Source organism: Pagrus major, chromosome 14 (assembly GCF_040436345.1).
Source record: "Pagrus major chromosome 14, Pma_NU_1.0".
NCBI classification, from domain to species: Eukaryota; Metazoa; Chordata; class Actinopteri; order Spariformes; family Sparidae; genus Pagrus; species Pagrus major.
Genome location: NC_133228.1, coordinates 17,584,108 through 17,600,733, shown reverse-complemented (window position 1 = coordinate 17,600,733; position 16,626 = coordinate 17,584,108). Strand labels below are relative to the sequence as shown.

General features: G+C 42.8%; 1 protein-coding gene across 1 annotated transcript in view; it reads right to left on the bottom strand.

Moving 5' to 3' along the window:
• Window positions 1-16,626, bottom strand: part of snd1 (staphylococcal nuclease and tudor domain containing 1) — a 174,947-nt gene that overhangs the window by 5,001 nt on the left and 153,320 nt on the right. Inside the window, exon 22 of the mRNA XM_073480269.1 lies at window positions 12,367-12,570. Within this exon, the coding sequence (XP_073336370.1) occupies window positions 12,367-12,570 (204 nt within the window). The remainder of the gene's footprint in view (window positions 1-12,366; window positions 12,571-16,626) is intronic.

Here is a 16,626-nt window from a genome sequence, read left to right as displayed (position 1 = left end):
CAGAGATCTTTTTTACTTCCTTTTTTTAATTCATTATGTGTCTCTCAGTCCATCTATAAGCAGTCTATTAAAATATCTAGCATGAACTATAATTGTATAATGTACTTACTGTGTGACAATATATTCATATATCTAATATTTCCTTATGTTGATCAAGAACAAAAGTAAAAACCCACACACACCGTCTCATGTAATGTGGTTTTTATTTCAAATAAGATTAAAAGCAAAAGTTTCTCTTCATGTTTCTGATAAAGAAACTATTAATAAACTAAGCCAGTGCTAAACGCAGGAGTTTATCATCTTAGTCACACTATGCTGCCTCTGTACACACCTATCACATGTCTAAAAATGTGATGCGTGGTATACATGCAGTTGTTTGATCTGCTTGACGCAAACAACTGGACGTACGCAATATGGACGTATAGAGAGGATATAAAAGAGTTGGACGAGGAGAGAGGAGGAAGCCAACGTGCAGAGTTGAGCATATTGACTGCTTCTGCTAGAACAGCCACTTAGCCTCATTGAATGAACCAGTGATGAGTCATAGGGCAGGGGAGGGGAGGGGGTGCAGAGAGAGTGTGAGAGGCAGTGTTTGGATAGATGGGTACAGCGTAAGTGGATGTATGGACCTTGGAAAACTCAACCGGCAGACCCATCTGAGTGGAGCTGGAGTGAGAACAGACTGATCAAGCTCTGCACGAGGCACAGACACACACATAAACACACACACACACACACACACACACACACACACACACACACACACACACACACACACACACACACACACACACACACACACACACACACACACACACACACACACAGTCCATCTCACCTCCACCATGTTTAACCCTGCGCACCCACACCTCTCACATCCCGTCTGCGCAAGGTGGAAGTAAAGTTCTGTAAGCAAGTATTGTGTAGCCAATCGTTGAGTAGATTTCGCTGGATTTGGATTAGCGGAACAGATTTAAAAAGGGAAACGTTCGCAATGGCGGTAGAAAGAAAACAAGTTAAAGACAAAACACAAAGACGGCAAACTTGAAAGGAGGAGAAAGTGAAGAAGAGTCATTGTGTTCTTGTAATGGATTCATTGTGCACCATGTTTTGTAGCTTATTATAGTAGCAGATGAGCTGGCTTTCACACTCAGACGCACACAAACGCACACACACACACACACACACACACACACCAGAACAAGGATGCCAGATGTTAAAACTGTCGAGTGTGGATGGGGCTCTGGAGTTTAATTGCTTTGCTAGCTCGTGCACGTAGGTTGATTTGATAGCTCCGCTGCACATGGCACCGCCAAGATAACAGACCCGCAGCTGGATGGTACAGCCACTCTGTCTAAGGCGGTGCACGTGTGAGCGTGTGGCTGGGGGAAAGTGCAGTGGCTGCACAAGTCATCCATCAAAGCCAACTAAAGGAGAGATTTTTTGGAAGGCGTTGGGATATGGCATCTTGGTCCCATCAGGCAGATGTCACCATATGGAGGACCCAGCCGACGATATTTCACCGACACAAAAGGCTAGTGATGCCATTTGGGCTTTGGAGGGGAGCTATCAATGCCTGTAGCAGTTTTAGCTGTCTTTGCTAGTGCTGCATTTGGAAAAAGCTAGAGGGAAACTAAAATTATGTGGAAGAGGGGTTTCAAAGTGGCCCTAGCAATATTTGAGCAGAAAATTACATTTGTGAGAAAAATGGCAAAGCAGGAATATATAAACCTGAGCTCAACTTTAAAAAGGAAATAAAAAAATATATCCAGTCTTCACTTTTGCCAAACTCGACACAGCTGAGCGCCTCCATCCAAATGCAAAGCATTCTGTGAAAGATACCGAGTCAAGAGCACTACAGCACAATATGCACAGATGATACGCTGCCATATTGGAACTATCACGGTGAGCCTCTTTGTACTCTGGTCGGGAGGGTGCCTTTTCCCGGCTCGCCCTCATCTTTCACTGTTCTGCTCACTTCAGCTCGGTGTGACACAACAGCCAATCAGTGTGCAGCTGAACACCGATGATGACTGCCTACGGATTCTGAACAGCTCCACGTATCCTGTCCCGGATCCCTCTTTCACAGTTTTTCTATTGGCTCCAGTGGGGAGGCATAATGGCTCATTTGCGACAAAAACAGAGGCAAAACTCATCTGGAGACGACTTCAAGTGGCAAAGGAAAGGAATGTTTCTTGGGAAACAAGTGCCATGTTAAATACGGGGGGAGAAGATGGAAAAAGAGGGATGATGTGTGATGCAGGAGTGTCAGAAAAAAGAAATTATGTTCCAGCAAAGGAGAGAGGCCAACAAGGATGGCGTTTAAAGCTGATTATGTGGAGGAGGAGTTGAATATGAAACACAACAAGAAGACGATAATGAATAAGGGGACGAGGAAAAGAAAATGCCATGTTTGGAGGGAGTTTGGGTGGCAGAAGGCAGCGGGTGACCGTGTGCTCGTCTGGATGACCCTACAGAGCTCCCATATGCCAGACAGATGCCATGTTTGGTGAGCAGTGGCCATGGACACTGGCAGAAGCAGAGAATATGCTGTTGGGCTAAGGAGGAAGCTGCGTCTGTGTGATTAGCATCCATTTAAACTCCACTCGGAGTCTGCAACGTGCAACAAAACAACTATCAGAGAGTTCACTGATTACAGAAGTCAATTTATTATAATTTCACGCCGACAGATCACGTTTGTGTGAATTTATCGGAGCATACTGAGAAAACAACTATCTGATACTCCAAGCACATTCAGGGAAAAATAAAGATTTACAACTACTGTCTGAGTCAATTTTATTGCATGCAGGTAAACTTTCTAGTTGGAGACTTGGAAGACTTTGTGTACGTGTGATGCTTTTCATAAGATGAACGACAGGTGGTGCGGGTCTGGTGTTTTGGCACTAGTCGGTGTGTCTGCCTGGCTGTGAATCTGTCTGCCTGAAGGCAAGAGAGTGAGACCGTGCATTTCCCAGCGATGGCCGGCACATGTCATGCCCAGGTGGTGTTCTGGTAAGCGTGGTGTGAAAGTGACGGATCTGAGCGAGAGCTAACGTGGCAGCTTTCTGACAGGTTGTGCGTGTCTGGTGCGTAGGTGCGCTGCCTTTTTTTCCCCCTTATTTTTTCATTTCACAGTATGCGAAAAAAATGCAAAGTGAAAGCAGATTTCGGATGGAGTGCATATCAAAAGCAAGTGACTAATCAAAGTTTGAGCACTGGGTGTGCTTTCTTGGTCCTCTGACGCCGAAATGGGATGTCAGGCAACGTAAAACCGCTCGAGTGGAAAGGGAACAATGAGGCTTGTCCTCCACGCATGTTGAGCTTTTCTCATTAACAGCAATGACTATCAGACGCACAGCATCCCAGTCACACTCCAACTACAAAAAAAAGAAAATACCACCAACTCTCTTTTGTTGCTGCATTTGTCTTGTTTTCTGTACTGCTCTCTCAATCCCAATGACATCTCGTTTCTCCCTCCGCCTGCCATCTCCGTCTCCTTTTGACTCCACTGAAAGCAGATAACTGCGCAAGACAGGTCGTCGTCGGAGTATTTGCCGAAACATAATGGCTTTTATGTCTGTAACTCACACTGTTTCGAGTTGAGTGTACTTGGCTGAGCCACGGATTGTAGTCCTAAGAGATGTCTCTCATTCAACATGTCAGTGCATGAATACTGCATGGCAGGCGGAGAGGAGGCCACGGTTTTGGGAAAGTCTCTTCAGAATTTTCATGTACAAGTGGTTTGATAGGGAAAGGCTCGTCACATGAGCACCTTAGCGAACCGGGATGAGAATCCTCTAAGGCTTGTTGTGTGGAAGTGTGCAAAAGAAAGTGAAGTGTGTTTGAGTAAATGTAGGATGAAAAGTATGACATTGGCTTTGCTCATTTCTACAGATGTAAAACTAACACATGTCCAAAAATGTGAAAATCCAGGAATGAACCAAACAAGGCTGAAAATCAAATTAAATCACATGAAAATGTGTGAAAATCATCAAAAATTCTTGTTTCTTTTTATTTACTTGTATAATCAGCAGCTGATTTGCATGTGCTCCCAGTTTCTCTCTTCACTTCAATTACTTGAAGCATTTTCTGAGCCCTCAATGATGCAAGAGAACCTTGTTTATTGTAAACTGCAGCAATCACTGTCTGCCTTTTGCATAAAATAACTTTTGGACATCAATTTGAGTTCAAATCAGTTTGTACCAATTTGCTCCTTCATAAAAAATGTGGGTGTTTTGTAGAAATCTGTTAAAAAATTGAAAAAGACGAGCTTACGTGTACATCATGAGTGTCACTGTCCCTATCTGAGGTAAACTGGGATTACGCCATGTTGCACGCTGGTCCCCCCAGCATGGCTGTCGGAGGAGATCAGGCACTCTGGCAGGAACGTGGCATGACAAGCCCACCAGCATGGGTTCATGGAGTTAAGGAGGACGCACACATGTAAAACATGTGCACATGCACACACAATAAATGGGAGGGCTAACAACAGATATCACAGAGAACATTCTCCAGTGCTCTCCCAGGGGCACTGGTAAGAAAACAAGTCTTACATAAACCACTAATGTATCATAGAAATACATCACAAACACACACACACACACACACTTTTATATAGGCTGCGTCAAGAGTTTGCCCTTCTTTTTCTCCAATATCTTTTTTCTCTCTCCCGCGAGGTCACACAACTCAAAATAATCTAAGTTTGAACAACATGGTGTCTCTGCTCCCTTCCTGACTGTTCTCTACTCACCCCCAGGGTGTGTGTGAGAGGGAGGATATAGTGTGTGACTGTGTGTGTGTGTGTGTATACATCCACAGAAGATGGAATGGCATTTGGGAAGTGGCGCGTGTCAGCTAGGACATGTCAAAGGGGCCCTCAGAGCAGTGGCAGCAGGGGAGGCAACTGCCTGTGCAAGTGTGTGTATGTGTGTGTGTGTGTGTGCAGTCAATAACAGGGGAGCAGAAAATGTCCATTAAAAGGCTCCATCTCTAACTCTACTTGTAAATTAGGTATTGAGCCACTGGTGGGGAGCGGTCATGCTGTCACACGCCCATGAAGCTCAGTGTGTGCGAGTGTGTGTGTTTATATGCACCCTGCGGTGGGTTTTTGTGGGATGAGGTAGGGGATTCTTGATGGGGTGTGACAGGCGTTGGGGTTGAACAGGGAGGGCAGCAACCTTAAAGTCAGTCAATTGGTGGTTGGAATACTGCTTAAAGCCATTTATAGATGACATGGTGAGAAATATTTTGGGTTGGGATCCTTCGGAGGTTTGCTGGCTCTGCTCGGAGACAAACACAAACCTCTTGACTGTGTTGCTCTTTGTCTTTGTAATTTTTTGCACACTGTTATTTTTGAGTGTGTCCTCTCACGTATTGTCTTGTTTCCTCGCTCTCTACATTTAAAAATAAATACTTAATAGTGAGTGTGTGTCGGAGCTCATGAGGGACCCGCACACATGTTCCTTGTCCGTCCTCTCTGCTTGGGGACAGCTCATAAGCAGCAACAGCGGTGCTACAACATGATGTGTTGTTTGCCCACGAGGCCTCATTTTGTTACAGTGAGCCTTCTGTATTGAAACACTGACACTCCCATGAGGCTTATCATCAGAGTCCGAACCACTGGCTTACCAGTGCGACAGCATCCAACTGCATCCCATTAGCCACCTAACTTTAAAGTATGCGTACCAAACAGCACTACTGCACACTGATAAATGGAACAACCCATCCCTGGAGGCATCCTGTGTATGTGTGCAGCCCTCCTTCCTGATTTCCTGTATGGATTCCCATCACGCAGCTGAAGGTGAGACTATACTTCTAAGCACGCCATTTCATCTACGTCTCCAGCTTCAACCCACATTAACACAATTACTGTGCAATGCAGCTGCTGCACTCTCGACTACACGGGGGGTCTCTAACTGCAAGCTATGAGAAAACTACACTACCCATGAGGCTGCTTGTGTGAAAAGAATAAGAAAATACCTGCATCTCGTGTGAGCCACCACTTAAAAGCTGCCCTTCTGGCCCCTCAAAGCTACTTGAAAGTCCTCTGCTTGACATTCATACATGAAAAGCGAGGCCTCGCTGCGAATACAGCAACAATACAGGCAAAGAAGATAAAAGAAAGAAATAAAACTACATTTCCCAGGAGGCAGCTGGGTAATTAAAGATTCCAGGACTCTCATCTGCAGCTTTCACTCTAAGGGAGCCACCTCACAGCTGTTTCCCTATAGCCTTCTGCTGAGACACGCTCAAACACACACTGTTAACATTTTAATAAAGATCTTTATAAACATTTGTGTTAGGTGTGTGAATTATTTTATGGCTTTATCTCTTCGGCAGGAGACAAGAAGGAAACTGAGCATAGGTCGATACAGCAGGCTCTATTCCTGTTCGTGATTGATAATAATTGCGCTGGCGAGGGAGTGACAGAGACTTCCGTGTTTGTAATTGACTTGTAATTAGCAAACGGGAGATTATTAGCTTGTAACGCTAATGCACTTTGGGGGCTAGCACCGATGTCAGTTAGCAGAGGTGACTGGGCGAGACCGCTCTACCCGGTGGCCTGCCAGAGTCAGAATCAGTCATGTTGTTTGGCGGCGGCTGACAGAAAACACTAGTGAGAAGCAGCCGAGCACAAAAGATAGTGCTTCTAACCACACAGCCATCTTCCAATTGAGCTGTCATGACAGACTCATTTCAACTACATCTGCGACCAAAAAGTATCACTCTGGGTGTGTATTTGTGTGTTGGTCAAAGATAGCAGCTGCGGGCACTTATTACTTGTGGACCCAATCAGGTAGAAAGAAAAATGTCTAGTGTATCTAGTTATCTGCTGAGCACTCTGCCTTCTTCACTTTCTCTTTCAAATATTAGCCTACAGAAACACACACACACACAGTTCGTGTCCCTGTTCTGTATGCCTTCACAGAAAATTTGAAAAGACAGGCATTACTATCAACGCACTGTGGGTTCGCAGGGCAGAGCTGGCTGATGCAAGTTGCAAATAATTGCAGATAACAGCGTTTTAAATCACAGCTCATTATGAGGCCAACGCCAGGTCTGATCTGAGTGCCTCTCCACTTGAATTCTTTGGGATTATTGTTCATCGTGACATAGCACTGAAAGACAAAAATGCAAATCAGACACGCGCACACACAAATGAGCCGCCTCCCTACCGCTGCCTTTATGAAGTGCTAGAGCTCAGTTTGAAGAACATGAATAGGAAAGGTAAAAAAAAAAGAGAGAGAGAGAGACAAAAACAAAAAAAATACAGGGAGAGGACGACAGGTGTATGAGTGAGTGAATCTCTGAGTGGAGAGAAAAGTAATAATGACAAGTACGGTCGAAAGTGATGTGCAGAAGGCGGAGAAATGGAGAGTACAGAGGCGAGTAAACAAGAAAGAGGTGATGAAGAGGAGAGCGTTGGACAGATAAGAGGCGATAGGACTGAGAGACGGAAATAATGGTAGAAATCAGACTCTGAAAAATGAGCGGAGAGACGTTCAGAGGGATGGAGGAAGAGAGAGAAAGTGCTTTAGTGAGTGAGTATGTGCCAGTGTGGCAACTTGCCATTCTAGCAGTGGATAGTTGATGGTGCCAGGACAATTTAAGGATGGCTTAGTATATCTACTGTGCCTGGAGGTGGAGAAGTCAGTGTGTGAGTCTTGAGAGGTCCGAGGAGGAAAGAAGAACTCTGAATGTGGTGTAAAAAAAGACTGCAGCTTGTTTGGAATCCAATAGGAGGTTTTACATTTCAAATTTGGCAAACATTCACAACTTTTTGGTTGCCAAAGCTGACAGAAATGCCATATGTTGTTGGCTTGTTTATAACTGGAGTGATAATATGTCAATATAAGTATCCTTAAATTATAAGGTATACTTGAAGTTTTGATTAAGTTTTTGCTTCTCCTCTCTCTGGGTGAGATAATCTCAGTACTTTCCTGTGCATGCTGATGCCCTATTGATCAAACACTTATTTTCATTCTCGCCATTTGAGAGGGAGAAAATCAATGTGCTCTTATTCACGCATTTGCTAGATTTGATACTGAAGGGAAGAAATACAGATCTTTTTTCCCCAATTTAAGAACAGGAGCTGCCAACTGGGGCAATCAGAGCAAATTACATGGTTGACACTGCTCTAAACCTGGCTGCTGTTACCGTTTAGCTTTGCTAAAAGCCTTTGTTTTTTCCTAACATGATGATAGCATGTACCTGACAATCTGCAGAGTAGAGCAGTGCTGTGCCTCAGGGAATGACAGGATGAAACATGATCATGCACTCTCTTTTGTTACAAGTTGATTTGCAGAGAAATCAAGCCTCTTCTCGAGCTCTGTATCTGAATTTAAAATGCCTGAGTGGTGACACATAAAGAGGAAGAGCAGACAGAGGAACAAAGAGATTGGTAATGTGATTCTGTAGGACAACAGAGAAATACAGCAGAGAGTGAAGAACAATAAAAAGTTCCAGGTTGGATTTGAAACCAGCGAAACGTAGTAACTGGCCCATAATGCCTGATAAACTGTAGCTACTGTATATTATGTAAAGTACATAAAGTCCCTTCTGCTTCCAAAGCTTTGTAGATGATAAATCAATGATATCACTCACAGATGATGATCTAAATGTCATAAACAACACATGTGCAGATGGATTTCACATGATATGACAGATGTATGGCAGATTAAACTTTATACTTTGACATTGACTGTCAGTACATGTCTGCACACTCATTATGTGTAATGGATATATAGACACACAGTTCACATATGGGTGCTCTGATTCTGTGTTTTTGGGTCAATACATTCTATAGGACGAAAAGGTCATCTGTACTTTAATCCCACGCTTTGTTGTTCACCCACACATCTGGGTCACCCTCTAAGTTTCCCCTCACTAAGTACAGTAGGCTACATCAATCATAATTTGGCTTACTGGTTTTCCAGCCGCCTCCTACTTCCTCTGTTCCGGCCTCCCTCTTAATATCCCACTCCCATCCAATCAGATAGCGGCAGCTGGCATGCATATCATCATCTTTTCGCCTACACTTCCACAATGACTGTTTATCCCATACTATGATACTGTTGTATAGCCGCAACAGTAGCCATCCATATGGTGCGCATAGTGGGCATCGGTGAGTGTAGGGCTTAAGGCAGAAAAGCACTTGAAAAAAGAAATAAAGCCCCCAAATGGACTAATATCCCTCTCTGCCTTTCCTCTCTTGGGACAATGCCACCCTCAAAGACTGGTGTTAACCTTCAGTGCACTTATGACTGACTATTGATAGTCACTGAAGTGCCAGTGAACATTACAGCCCATCTGTTACACAATGCTTAGCACTAGAGTACAGATTACAATGACCATGTTCCAATCCCCTAGAATGGATAATGAATAAAGAATGGAGCTAAAATGGAGCAGATAGGAAGGACAAAAGTCACTTTTACAAGGAGGCTGATAGGTTGGATGAGTGAGAAAAGAGAAAGAGCTCGGGGTGAGCCTGCTAGGATACTACACTGTCAAAAGCTCGCGGGGAACTTTCTATAAAAAAGGGGAAGAATATGGGGCAAGGATCCAGAGGTCAACAAAAGGTTGCTTTTTCCAACGTTTCTTGACTCTCCTGCCCTCGAAAGATAACATTTTCTGTTGTCGCACTCAGCAGCTGCAGTGCTGCTCATGAATCTTTGAGCCAGAGATGCCTCTTGCTAACAAATGACTCTGATCCATTCGGGCTGGCAGCCTGGCGCCATTTCTATCTGCTTTTACATCTCAATTAGAGACTGAGTGAATGAATGCACTCACGTTTTGTCCTGTGTTGTTGGTCTTTCATATTTTTCGTGCTGCAATTCAATTAATCTTCCTTTCATTTCCTTAATTAACCTTTTGTCTTGTTTCTAAAATTTCAATGTCTGACCAAGGTCCAAAAGCCAAAGAAATTTAATTTGTTGGAGAAGGAACATCAAATTTGAGATTTTTTTTTTTTTACTTTAACTTAAAAAGTCATTGAAAATTTTAATTGATTGCAAACATAGTGAAAGTACTAAGTTCAAAAAGTTTTATCATCTCTAATAAAACCTTTCAGACCAGAAAAGTAACCATTTAAACAACACTCACTGTTAGATATCCACATTATACTTGATGAACTAGAATGGACGTCTAGCTGGGCAATTTAGCGACTGTATGCAGCATAGAATAAGCCCGCACAATCCATGAATCTGATGTACATTTACTCTATTTCAAGGTTTGAAAAGTGGCCTAATCATACTTCAGCTTGTTCGGCTTTAAGCTGAAGCAGACTTGATGGCTGGAATCATCAACAAGAATTGCTTTAGAGCTTACTTTAACACTCACTTGTAAGCACATTGGCAACACTGCTGCTTGTTAAGCTTTCTCCAGATCAAAATATTCGTCTGTAGACGCGAGGAACAAGCGGATGCTGGAGACGTAGCTGGTGAATACTAAAGAGAAACCATTTGAGCCAACAAAACCTACATCTGTGCAGTCTATAAGCCCATTAGTGGTATGGCTAGAAGGTTTTAATCACTGTCCGTTGCCTATAGGGTCCATTACCCAGAGACTACATTATGGTCCTCGGCTACTCTTAAGAGGTCAAAGGTCAAAATGCTCTTACAATGATGCACAGTGCTCTATTGACCAACTGGGAGGCGTGAAGTGCTTTTATCGGTGTGGTTTAGTGTGTACAAAAATGAGCTTCCGTGTGCGAGTGAATAAATCGTGGGAAATAATGTCTCTACAAATGTGTTCTTCCCACTGAGGCCTCTCCACTCTGATTATGTTCGGGAATTACACTCTTGTGGACATATTTCTCCATTGCTTTGTGCGTTTCAGTTTTTAAATAAACAGCAGAGTGACTAATATCGGGGTTGTGTGGAAGCAGTAATTGCAGCAGGAATAAATATCCCCCATTTTTCTTTATCTTTCACGTACAGAGTGGCTTTGAGTCTGCTGGGATGAATTAGCATAATGAGAGGAAAAGTAAATGAGCGACGCTTCATGGTTTGACAAAATGGCCACCAAATTGTAGAGGTGTGTAAGCGTATGTTGTGTGGTTGAAGATTGACAAGCAAGGAGAGGCATTATGTCTGTTGTGTCACAGTGTTAGTACATTAGAATACCTAGAGGCAGTCGGTGTAATGGTAGCTTCCATTTTTCAAAAATAATCTATAAATGACAAACTCAGAGGAAACGAGTGGGTAGATGCATGCTAGCACAGAAATGTGGCAATTATTGGACCGTCAGAAAGCCATAGGCGGTAGATGAACCTTTTAACACTAAATAATACACAAGGGGTCCATTTGCCAATAAGAATGCGAAACATTTACTGTGTGCTTAGAGTTAAGTAGCACCTGCTACCGTTTGATCAACAGACGCCATTGTCTGTTTGGAACAGCGGTGGCGCAAATAGCTATTGATCCATACTGTGCATTGACCTGCTGAATAACAAGCCGTAGGTAGAGAAAAGTAGTTTGAAAGACTGATAGTTTGATTTGCTGTTTGGCACTACGGTCAAAATCCAGCTGGGAAAATCAATAAGAAATGTACTTAAACCGACATTATGACTCTTTAACCGACCTGTTTCAACAAATTAATTCTTTCACACTTCCCTTTAAAAGCGCCTGGAAGTAAAACTACGATTCACATCTCAACCCAGATACAGACAACATATCACTGTCAGTCGGCATTATACTTTCTTACCACAGTTTTGAGTGACATATTCAGCCATGACTGCCTCAGTGAGAGCAGAAAGTGTCATTAACTTAGACAGAGAAAGTTGTTGTCTAAATGTTAAAGGAGACCTATTCTGCTTTTTTGTTTTTTTCCTTTTCCGTTTGTTTTACATATGTTCTTCTGCATGTAAAAGCTCTTGAAAGTTAAAAAAGGTCAAAGTCTGCACCAACAGAAACTCCTCTCACCCACAGAAAACACTGCTCCTGAAACGCCTCGTCACATTTGCATAATCTATGCCTAACGGCTAGTTTGGCACCTAAGAACTGATTTTGCACAGCTGCTCTGTTGTTTTTAGCGATGTTGGGTCAGGCATGTGTGAGCTGACCTATCAGAGGAGACTGGGTATTCTGGAGGCGGTGTCTTAAAGAGACAGAAGCTAAAACAGAGTGTTTCAGACAGAGGGGGAGTACAGTGCTGCAGCACTGGACAGTATGAGAAGACTGCTGTGTTTTTTGAGCATTAAACCATGTAAACCTATTCTAGTAGTAACCTAAAATAAGATTATGCACCTGAAAATGAGCATAATATGTCTCCTTTAAAACAAACAAACAGCAATAAGAGGCTTCAACATCAGCCTCAAATCTAGTTTTAGGCCTTCAGAAACTGAATTCAAGACTTCATTTCACTTACCATCTTCTGCAGGTACTTCTCCTTGCGGACGTCTACCATCACCAGGCCCTCCTTGACCAGGCCGAGACCCACGTCATCCTTGGTGTCCCCAAACTGTATTGTGACGAGTGGGCAGGTGGGGCCCGAGTACTCCACGTTCAACAGGCACTGGGTGTTCTGGATGTCCTTCACAATGCAGTCCACCACGTCCGCACGGGCATCCTCCTGAAGAGGCAGGGGTTGATATGGGAGGGGGAGAAGGGGGGTGAGGAGGAGGACAGGATATGGGGCAGTAATGGATGGTGAGATCGAAGAAGGAACAAAGAAGATTGAGGAGATAATGGGAGAAAAGGGAAAGGGAGAGAAAAAGGTAAACGGGATTATTAATCTGTTACTACTGATGGTTGCTAAACATATATGCATGCACACACATATACGTGCAGAGGCTGATAAATACACCCTATATATGCATTCCTCTCCTCACATTATTCACCAATTGATTGCAGTTACATGATCACTCACACAGTAATCTTTCAGTCATGTAGCACAGCAATAATCAATTCAACCAGTTCAAGAGAGTTTCATTTGACTGAACTATCTAATGGTCTGACTGTCATCCACCCTCCTCCTCCTTCTCCTCCTCCTCACCCTGCCCCTTACTTCTCCTTTCTTCTCATTCTTCAGTTAGTTACCTCACTCTCTCTCATTCCTAACCTTCTCGAATGCGAAAGGGCAGCGTTTGATTGAACACACGGTGGAGAAAGGAGGTGGAACAGCTGCAATGCAATCCTGACCTTACGTCCTCCCAGCAGTCAGGTCGAAAAAAGGAGGAAAAAAAGAAAAGGGAGCTGCATCTTCGGAGGGAGGAAGACACTTAAAAACAAAAAAAATAAAATAAAATCAGTCCCTGGCCATCATCCATCCCTCCCCTACACCATCCATCTCTTCGCTTCCCTTCTTTCTCGCCCTGGTCTTGTCTCCATGGCAACCCCCTTCGAGCTAGCCGCCCTTGGGTATGTGCGTGTCTGAGCGTGTGCGTGTGCGAGTCTGTGTGGGCAGGGAAGCTTGTTCAAGGCACAAAACTAAGGGCCTTTTTTGTCCCCGCTCTCCCCCTGGTCAACTTGTCACAGGCGCTGCAGGGGAGCTCAGGGCGAGAGAGAGAGAGGAGAGAGAGAGCGAGCGTGAGACAGAGAGAGAGAGAGAGAGAGAGAGAGAGTGAGAGAGAAAGGGAGGGGGGTAAGAGAAGGTGGTGAAGAGATGAGACAGAAACGCAGGGAGAGAGTATTACAGAACAAGAATGCCTTGACACTCGTGAGGGGGCAATACAAAATTAATGAGAGCCTTCTAGTGACCCTCGCTTGTCTACCATATGTGCAGAACAGACCTGGTTCAATGTGTTAAGAACAGGATAAAATATCTTCATTTTGCTTACTGTAAGGCTGTGCAGCGGAGTATTTAATTGCTGACTTTAAACACTACTTTTAAACTGAAAAAATATGTATGTGGTCTTTTTTGGAATATGAATATTTTACTAGAAAACCCTTTTTTCCCAATTTAACAGTATGAGCCAAAACTTCTCAAATGCATAAATGTAAATTTTGTCTTAACACAAAGCAACCACACAGGAGCTTTGCCTACACAGAATACTGTCTGATATGAGAAAACTAGCATGATTAAATCAAGAAATATGTGATTAAACAGTAAGAACATGTTTAAATCAATCTGAGTAAGTTCAAAATTTGAGAGATATCAGTACTTTATGCTATAGACACATTCAGGAGGTCATAGTCGAGACAAAATTAATGAAATTTGGTAAATAATATATCAATAAGGGATGCAACACGAAAAGATTTTATTGTGGAAAACACTCAGGATAAGTTGATTGTGGTGAATTTCCATTATCGGAATAATTGTGAATCATGATAACCGTGAATATCCTCAAAAAAGATGCTTAAAAAAGTGACTAGTTTGCTGATGCAAAGTTCTGAAAGATTTAATTTTCAAATAAAATGTTGTTTTTAAATAAATACTACAATGAAAATGTCAGGATAGATGTGTCAAAAGGTGTTTTTAAGCCCTTACTTCAGCCAAAAGGTAACAAGTAACCCCCTGCTGCCAGTGAACATTTAACATGACCCATAATAAGTAATGCAATTAGGTAAAAAGGAATTGACACCTAACAACACCTGGTGCAACCTTTTCATTTTCAATTGTCAACAAACCACTACCATGAAGGGAGTGGGCATCAGGTGGCTCAACTTTTTGTGTGCTTGTGGGCTTGTGTTTTTGTTTTGTTTTTTTAAGAATTTAATTTGTTGTTTACCGTTTTTACAAGTGCACTTTTGGCTTCTACTACTTCCTTTAATTAGCTGTCCAGGCATTGTAAAGAGGTGTGAGTGTCCTGAGTGCCGACAGCTTTGAGTTTACAACATATGTAATAAAACCGGATTAAATAGTGTGAAACACGTGGTAGCAGTTGTTGCTCTGTTGCAGATGTGAAGAGATAACATGTACAGTTTCTTCTACATCACTATCCTTTTGTTTTTTTACAAAACAGAAGGATAGTGATAGTTATTTTTGAAGATATTATTACTTAATGGAACATTTAAAAAAAACTGCACGGAAAAGCAGCTGAATAATTTTGTCCCACTGGCAGGATGTTGGTGTTTACCACTCACTGTGAAGCCCAAGAACTTGTGACAACAGACATTTTATGCAGGGCATCAGGTGGCAGGTTAGCGAGACAAAGCAACAACCTTTCCGATGTGCAGCAGCAAAGGCGCAGTGCAAGTGGGGCACCGTGCTGTCAGCGTGAGTGACACAGTAAAAAGCTTCAGATGAAGCAGACGGAAAACACATGAAAGCAAAAGCGAGAGGAAAAACAGAAGGAATCGGAAAAAGGGTTAGAGGGATGCAGCATGACAGAGAGAGTGAAAACGAGAGGTGTAAGGTGCCTGGCAGCATCCAACATGTGGTAAAGCTGTGTGTCTGTGTCTGTGTGTGACTGGGGGCTGTAAAGTGTAGGTGATGCTTTTGTTTCCTGGGTTGGACCAACAGATGGGCCACTTCATCCTTCAGGAGAGACTGACTCATGAGACAGGTGACAGCATGCATTTAGGCACTACCAGCTCTCTCACTCACACACACACCACCACCACCCCACTGTGACTATGTGAAGCTTCAATAAAGAGTCCAAGCGTGTAAAAAAGTAAAGTATTGACATGAAATTCTTAAAAATAAGGGCAGGATTTAAATGTAATAATAACAAAAAAATGTATTTCATACTTTATGCCATGTACACGTCAAAGTCTACACTTGCGGTTCACAGGTGTGGTGGGAGGCCTTGAGAATGGGCCAAGGTGCCATAACATTTATACATTGCAGTTTGAATTTATTCTGGCGCATTACATTAACTATACTTGATGTCATGTTTTCAAACTGAAGAAAATAAGCAATAAAAATATTTAAAAACTCATATATGCAGCCGTGCTGAGCCAATGACATGACGGCTCAAGATTGCTGGTTGTCATAGAAACACAACATGCTCTGCAGCTGGAAGGTGACAAAAAAAAATCCTGTGAAGTGGTGGCATGGTTTTAAAACATTCTGGACACTAAATAAACTTGAACAAACACTCAAAATTAGGAAATCTGTAAGTATAATGCTTTTCAGTTCAACAACACCACAGACTGCAACCTCTAAACTAAATATAAGATTGTGTCAACACATATCCAAACCATTTTTCAACACGATTGAACACTATAACCTTCACGAAGGTAGGATTTACTGTAGAACTGTTGTATTAAACTACATTAACTTAAGCAAGATTTATCCATAGACCGGTAACTGAGTCTAGATAAACAATCTAATATATCTAATCGAATAAATCGTAGCAAACAAACAATGTCCGTTCCTGTTAATCATAAGGAACATATGACATTACAAACCTGCAGATGCTCTGCATCTTATCTATGTTAAGTGGAACAAATACGCTTTATTAAACCAACACGCTCTCGAATGCATACACACGCACGCACGCACACACGCACACAAAACCAATTAAAGACGGAGCTTAGGTATTGTGCCAATCAGGCATATACCAAAAGAAAACATGTTTTTATCTGCACAAACTATTCAAGGTGCTGCCGACTCAGGAGGCTACCAATGAGTTGACCCCCTGACACACACAAAACACAGTCACTCGCACGAGCGCAAGCACACGTACACAAGTGGTCACCGGAGGTTGAGTAAACACACTCGGATGTAAACAAGAAGATTAGG